Source organism: Trichomycterus rosablanca, chromosome 24 (assembly GCF_030014385.1).
Source record: "Trichomycterus rosablanca isolate fTriRos1 chromosome 24, fTriRos1.hap1, whole genome shotgun sequence".
Lineage (NCBI taxonomy): Eukaryota > Metazoa > Chordata > Actinopteri > Siluriformes > Trichomycteridae > Trichomycterus > Trichomycterus rosablanca.
The window spans coordinates 14,574,258-14,582,227 of NC_086011.1; the positions used below are offsets into that span (position 1 = coordinate 14,574,258).

At 42.6% G+C, this 7,970-nt stretch overlaps 1 protein-coding gene across 1 annotated transcript; it reads left to right on the forward strand.

Annotated features, from left to right (window-relative positions):
• The first annotated feature begins 234 nt into the window (after positions 1 to 234).
• Positions 235 to 7,513, forward strand: nmur3 (neuromedin U receptor 3). Its single transcript, XM_062987203.1, has 2 exons — positions 235 to 1,105; positions 7,110 to 7,513. Exons 1-2 carry the CDS (start codon positions 235 to 237, stop codon positions 7,511 to 7,513), a joined length of 1,275 nt encoding a protein of 424 aa, XP_062843273.1.
• The last annotated feature ends 457 nt before the right edge of the window (positions 7,514 to 7,970 follow it).

Genomic DNA, 7,970 nt, shown 5'->3' on the forward strand with positions numbered 1-7,970 from the left:
TTAATTTGCTTGCACAGGTCTAGGGTGGCGCACAGAAGGTTGTGTGGGGACTTTGTTTTTAATTAAGGGTTATGTCATGCTGTTAAATTGATTCGTATGTACAGTATTGTGTTTGTGTCTCCCCTAGGTGTCTACTAAACACGAGACCTCCCGCTGTGATCCAGTTTCTATAGCAACCTTTCACCTGTAATAAACTGTTACCTGATTTGCTACCTGGGACGTCCTCGTTCCAGAATGTCCGCAAAATGTTTGTGCGATCCTTTTCCGAACGAAACCGAATTTGTGTTCGTTTCATGCAACGGCACTCCGGTCAACCACACAGACAACAGGAGCGACCACTGCCAGCCCCAAACGATGGACGACATCCTCTTCAGACTCCTCGGTCCGAGGCGCTCTCCGTTCTTTCTCCCCGTGACTCTGACCTACATCGTCATTTTTGTCACAGGCGTAATGGGGAACCTTCTCACCTGCACTGTGATCACCATGCACAAAAAGATGCGAACACCTACCAACCTGTACCTCTTTAGTTTAGCCGTATCTGATCTGCTCGTCCTGCTGTTCGGAATGCCCCTGGAGATCTACGACCTGTGGCAGAACTATCCGTTCCCTTTCGGTGAGAGCGTCTGCTCTTTTAAGATCTTCCTGTTCGAGACGGTCTGCTTCGCGTCGGTGCTCAACGTCATGGTGCTTAGCATCGAGCGCTACGTGGCTGTGGTTCATCCTCTCAAGACTCGCTATGCGATCACCAACAAGCATGCCCAGAGGGTTATCGGGTGGGTCTGGGTTGTGTCTTTGATTTGCGCCATTCCCAACACATCCCTCCACGGCTTGCACTATTTTTACCTCCCTGAGAAGGTTCCGGAGTCCGCCACCTGCAACCTGCTCAAGCCTCAGTGGATCTACAACTTGGTGATCCAGGTGACCACTGTTCTTTTTTACTTCGTCCCCATGGCGGTGATCAGTGTCCTTTACCTAGTGATAGGGGTGAGGCTGAGCAGAGACGAGAGGCAGCAAGGGAGGATTTTGGGGAAGAAATACAGCACAGACAGCAACTATAAGATCCAAGCTGAAAGTGCTCGCAGGAGGCAGGTCACCAAGATGCTAGGTGAGTCTAGTGTAAATTCATTTATTAATAATATTGCTATTATTTTTTATTGTATATACAATATGTACTTACATACAGTATATGTCATACAGACATCCCAAGTTGCAAAAACGTATTTCAGGGAGGTTCCCCCAGACCCGGACATCGACCCCGACCCCCAAGCCCCAAAAAATTTTTTACTAAGCTAACTGTTCGCATTAATGTCTACTACATAGTGCACTATCTTAGTGTGAAAGATAATACTGTAGATTTATGTTCCCTACATAGTGCACTAGATTGTACTGTATATTAGAAAATAATTTATGCTCCTTACTTAGTGCACTAGATAGTGTACTAGATAATAGACTTTTGTTTCTTACATAATGCTTTAGGTAGCGTATTAGTTAATGGATTTAGGTTCCTTACATAGTGCACTAAATTGTATGTCAGATAACGGATTTATGTTCCCTACATAGTGCACTAGATAGTATTTTAGATATGAATTTATGTTCCCTATGTAGTGCATTAGATAGTGAATTAGACAATTGGTTTATGTTCCCTACACAGTGCACTAGATTGTATATCAGATGACGGATTTATGTTCCCTACACAGTGCACTAGATAGTGTATTAGATAACGCATTCATGTTCACTACATAGTCCACTAGAAAGTATAACTAGATGATGATTTGTGTTCCTTACATAGTGCACTAGATAGTGTATTACATAATTATTTATGTTCTCTACATAGTGCACTAAATTGTATATCAGATAATGGATTTATGTTCCCTACATAGTGCACTAGATAGTGTATTACATAATTATTTATGTTCCCTACATAGTGCACTAAATTGTATATCAGATAACGGATTTATGTTCCCTACATAGTGCACTAGATAGTATATCAGATAACGTATTTATGTTCCCTACATAGTGCACTAGATAGTGTATTACATAATTATTTATGTTCCCTACATAGTGTACTAAATTGTATATCAGATAACGGATTTATGTTCCCTACATAGTGCACTAGATAGTGTATTACATAATTATTTATGTTCCCTACATAGTGCACTAAATTGTATATCAGATAACGGATTTATGTTCCCTACTTAGTGCACTAGACAGTATATTAGACAATTGATTTATGTTCCCTACACAGTGCGCTAGATTGTATATCAGATAACGGATTTAATACGTGTGCACGTGTGTGTGTGTCGCTCTTGGCTGCTCGTTCTAGATTCCCGGAGATTTTATCTGACTTGTGGGCATCAGGGAGCCGCTATGTATATGCGGGAGACTCCCGGAACTTCCGGGACACTTGGGATGTCTGTGTCATATAGGCTTTTTTCAAGATAATATTTACAAGCTGTGGTTCACACAATGTAATTGGGCAACAAAGCAATGCAATGTAATTATTTGGAGATGGGGCATCTCTCCTCATGGAGGAACTGGCATGATCTTGTCATGTTGGCTACTTTAGAACATCAAGAAGATTCCTTCATTTCTCTCTATGGATGCCACTCAAATTCTTGTCCAATCACTTGTAAGTTCTCGACTGGACTACTGCAAGTCCCTCCTAGCAGGTACTCCCACGTCCACTATTAAACCCTTACAACTCATCCAAACGCTGCCACACCCCTCCACTCCTGCGTTCTCTATCTTTCTGTAGCTGCACACATTCAGTTTAAAACACTGATGCTCAACAAAACCAAAAATGGACCAGCCCCAAGCTACCTTAGAGAACTCATCACATCCTGCTCTGTACCACACAACCTCCATTTAGAACTGGGGGAAGACACACATGTGGTGTGTTCGAAAACCTAGTGAGCTCTCTACATAGGCAGCATTTTACGTCATCCTACGTGCGCTCCCGGAAAGGAGGCTGTTCAAAATCCTAGATGCCTTAATATGCTCACTACTGAGGCATCTTAAAATTTCAACAGTATTTTGACTTGAGAGCGAGTGAGCATCCGATGCTGCCTTAGCGGTGAAGGCAATCCCGGCATTCAGTGCGGCACAACTTTTCTCACAGAAAAATAAAAAAAATGCTGGACGGTGCGGAGAAACGAAGTTATTTTCAGACGTAAATGAATTATCATTGATTTTTAATTTGTATAGACTTCTACAAGTGTTCAGTAGGGAAATGTTTACTGTGGAAGCACTTCTGTAAGTTGCTCTGGATAAGAGTGTCTGCTAAATGCTGAAAATGTAAATATAAATGTAAATGGGTGCTTTAGGACTAGACATAAAGATTGGCTGTAAGCAGCAGGAACAGCAGTTAAACAATATACAATAAAGTAAAACTGCATCTCATTGGTCTTTATTGCTACACCCATGCACACAGTCATGTAGGCAAATCAGAACAATAGCCACATTTACATACAGCCTGAAAATGTATTAATACTCCGAATAATAGCTCAATTTGAAGCGGCGTGTGTTCACCTTAGTCTGGATCATCTAGTCTGATTGGGGCTATTAGAAATACAATTTAAATCTGATTGGACGAATAGGAAGAATAACGAATAGAATAATACACCAATTACATTCCCAGTTGGAAATTGAAGTAGTTGAAGTACGTTTCTTGCACCATAGTGGACGTTTACAAATTTCAACATGGCAAGAGCAAAAAAGCTGTCCGGCCATGTAAATGCCCTTGTGAATGGTGCACAGTTGGCTTGGCTGTGTAGAGTTAGCATGTTCTCTCTTTGTCTGTGTGGGTTTCCTCTGTGTGCTCTGTGTCAGGCTAATTAGAGCTACTGAAAATTGCCCCTGTGAAGGCTTCTCAGAAGAGAGGCTGAAAAGAGCACATAAAGGTCACTATTTTTAAGCCATCTGTTTTTTTAAATGGGATTTCTGACAAGCTCATGGCCAGGTGTCCAGATACTTTTGTCCATATAATGTTAGTGTTAATAGATACTGATGTATGGCTTTTGATTTGTGTAAGGGACCAACATAGTCCATCAGTATACACTCAAGTGGTTCTTACACTGTTGAAATATAATGGAGGGGAGCAGGAGGTATGATGCTTTGGCCAATGTTCTGCTGGAAAACGTTGGGTCCTGCCATCCATGTGGATGTTACTCTGACACGTACCACCTACCTAAGCATCGTTGCACACCATGTACACCTTTTCATGGAAACGATATTCCCTGATCGCTGTGGACTCTTTCAGCAGGATAATGCGCCCTGCCACGAAGCAACAATGGTTCAGGAATGGTTTGAGAAGCACAACAACGAGTTTGAGGTGTTGACTTTGCCTCCAAATTTCCCTTGACAGAGAGATGCTTACAAATGCTAATTTTAACCCCTCAACGATTTAATTTGGACTGAATTTGGACATCCATAGCCGGTCTTATCAGAGAAATTCAGTACGCTATCTAGCCTCCCTTCATCCCTTCAAGTCATGGGTTGCTTATCTTTCATGTCACCAGTCACTGACACAAATCCTGGCAACATTAAAGGCTAGGATGCAGAATCACAGCTTTGCTCTGCATGACGTCTATTTCGTAAGGACAGCATGGTGGTGAGCACGACAAGCACGACAATCTGTGATGAGATTAGCCGTCCATGACAGTAAAAATAGTTTAGGAGAAGCTACAAGACTCCGGGTGTACTCAGAAACAGGACTTGATTCGAAGACGGGGCTTAAGTAAAGCTTTTTGTTTCCAGGTGACCAAGCAAAATCAATTAAATTTGCTTTATGAGTTAAAACAAATTTATTAGCTGCATAACTGCATTAACAGGAGAGAGGTACACTTCTGCTTATTCATTAATGTTTCTCTGAGAAATGACTCTTAAAATCCTCTAATAAAATGAACTTACGTAATTGTTTAATAGTGTTTTTGTAGATTTGTTGATGTGCTTCTGGGACCAATTCAAGAGTTCATGTGTATGAAGAAATGTATTTTTTTATTTCTATGTTTTTAATGCAAAAAAAAAAAAAAAAAAAAAAGTAAGAGCCCAAACTACTTAATAAAACTACAACCCCAAATCAGAAAAACGTTGGGACAGCATGGAAAATGCAAATAATAAAAAAACGCTTATAAAACACTTATAAAAAACACTTTTATTTCATTGCAGACAGAATGAACCTGAGATATTTCATGTTTTGTCTGGTTTTGTCTTAATAAACCTTCCTTTTCACCACACTTAAAAGACGTTTTGGCACCGAGGATACCACACATTCTCCACACATTCTCTATTAGGGACAGGTCAGGACTGCAGGCAGGCCAGTACCCGTACCCTCTTCTTCCGCACCCATGCCTTTGTAATGTTTGCAGCATGTGGTTTTGCATCGTCTTGTTGAAAAATGCATGGACGTCCCTGGAAAAGACGACGTCCTGAAGGCAGCACGTGTTGCTCTAAGATCTCAATGAACAGAAGTGTAAATGACCTTTGCCGAGGGCACTGACACAGCCCCATATCATGACGGACCCTGGCTTTTGGACTTGTCGCTGATAAATAGTCTAGTCTGGGTGGTCCGTTTCGTCTTTGGTCCGAAGCACACGGTGTCCATTTTTTCCAAAAAAAGACCTGGAACGCTGATTCATCCGACCACAGTACACGTTTCCGCTGCGTGATGGTCCATCCTAGATGCCTCCCAGCCCAGAGAAGTCGACGCCGCTCCTGGACATGGTTAACCTAAGGCTTCTTTTTTGCACAGTAAAGTTTTAAGTGGTATTTGTGCATGTAACTCTGTATTGCAGTGCTTGACAAAGGTTTGCCAAAGTAATCCCTCACCCATGTGGTTATATCAGCTATTGTTAAGAGGCGGTTGTTGAGTGGTGGCCAGCGCTGTGAAACTTCAATATGCTCAAAAGCAGTAAAATGTGAATCAACTTCAGACTCTCAAAACTGCGAAACAAGCTAGATTTCTCTAAAATCGACTGGAACTCCTGTAATAAGGAGGTGTGAGGTGAAGTGATTGCCCGTAGTGACACAGAGGGTGTTCAAAGTGGAAAAAGAAAACACACACAAGGTGAAATAAGAGGTTTTCTTATTTTTTTGCTTGAACTGCATCCATTGTATGTCCTTGCGATTCTTAATCTCCAGAGCACAAACACATTGCCATTGAATCTCAGTGTCAGACACAGATATCTGTGAGTTTACGTGATCTATGCTCGGAGGCGCTGCTGTGATCTAGACCTCTGTCTTGGCTGCCCATGCTGCCCTTATTTAAGCAACACCCACAGGTAGGGTTGGGCGGTATTGGCGATTTTCATGCTGTCATACCGTCTTCAGAAAATACCGCAGTATACGGTATTACGAGGGGGGGGGGTTGTGCAGGCGTCTCGCTGTTAATAATGGGTCGTTCGCGACTCTTTCAAATGAACCGAGTCGCATCTCTGGGAGCCACAAATATATGGATACTTCAAACATCTCACAGACCCCAAATGGGGTTTTTAGTGTAGAATTATTATTAATGGGCAGCACAGTGGGTAGCACTGTCACCTCACAGCAAGAAGGTCCTGGGGGTCCTTTCTGTGTGGAGTTTGCATGTTCTCCCCGTGTCTGTGTGGGTTTCCTCCAGGAGCTCCGGTTTCCTCCCACAGTCCAAAAACATGCAGTCAGGTTAATTGAAGACATAATACTCCCGCCACATACGGAATCACCACTGGTTTGCGCTTAGACCGCGGTTGTCCTTCTCCTTCCTTCGCTCCACTGTTGCCGTGTTTGGGCATTTTTCCCACTTTTACGAAGGTTGGGGTATCCACCACCAGCTCAGACTGAAGAAGTAATTCGGATTGAGTGACGAAACGTATCTCTACAACAAACTTGCGTCCAGATGAACTGATTCAACTTTATGGATTTGTGTACCTGGATTATTGAGCATGCATCAACAGAGTCTTTATAGTGACTTTAGGCTGCACCTAAAAGTCAAGAACCATTGAACTAACTAAAGTAAACATGTTGAAATGTAAATTAAAGAAACTAGCACTCCAGAAAGGGTCTTCGAACACTCATCTGTGCCACCTTATTGTTTGTACCAATGTACTTGACCCATTCACTTCTCTTCTCCTCAGCTGTCGTGGTTCTGGTCTTTGCTATCTGCTGGGCTCCGTTCCATATCGACCGCCTCTTGTGGAGTTTCATCACGAAGTGGACCGACCACATGCGCAGCGTCTTCGAGTACGTGCACATCCTCTCCGGAGTTTTGTTTTACCTCAGCTCGGCCATCAACCCCATCATCTACAACTTACTCTCCAGCCGCTTTCGAGAGCGCTTTCTGGAGCTGATGTGCAATCGGCTGGAGGTCAGCATCTCACGGAGCAACTCTCCACACTACAACAAGACGTCTTCTCTCCCCAAAGACCATGAAGCTGCCTCAAGAAACTGTCAGACACGGGGGAAGTACCCAAATGGTCCTCAGTTCCCTGTTATCATCAGCAATGGAAGGAAGCAGGAGCTTGAGACCAATTTTATGTAATTTTTTGGTAGGCCTCTGTATGCTACACCCCCAAACTCATCTTGTAACTATGGAACTATGGCTTTTGATGTTGAATGACTAAAGAACACAAACATTACGCATTATGGTTGGAGAGGCTGGAGTATATCTTGAACTGTGGAACATTGTTTTCTTACTCATCCACTCGCTAACATTTAATGGCAATCCACCAACAGACATGTTTTGGTGGTCAGTTGCTGGACGCAAGGTTTGAACCCAGATCCCCAAGACCCTGAAGCTGTGCCATCCCCTCACCCCCTGATTCACCATCATAACCACAACAGCTGTTCTGTAAATCGTTTTATTGCTGGATAACAAAGTCCACATGTAAAAACATCACTGACAAATGTAGTTTACTGTTGTACTTGTTGGGAGTTACATTTACTGGATGTGTTTAGTACCAGTTCTCTCATTGTGTTAGAATTGACTGTGATTTTTG

Bases quoted from the DNA above. Each gene is read 5' to 3' on its own strand.
- nmur3 (XM_062987203.1), top strand. From the start codon at position 235: ATGTCCGCAAAATGTTTGTGCGATCCTTTTCCGAACGAAACCGAATTT. The intron at 1,106-7,109 runs GTGAGTCTAGTG...TCTTCTCCTCAG, and splicing joins GCAGGTCACCAAGATGCTAG to CTGTCGTGGTTCTGGTCTTT.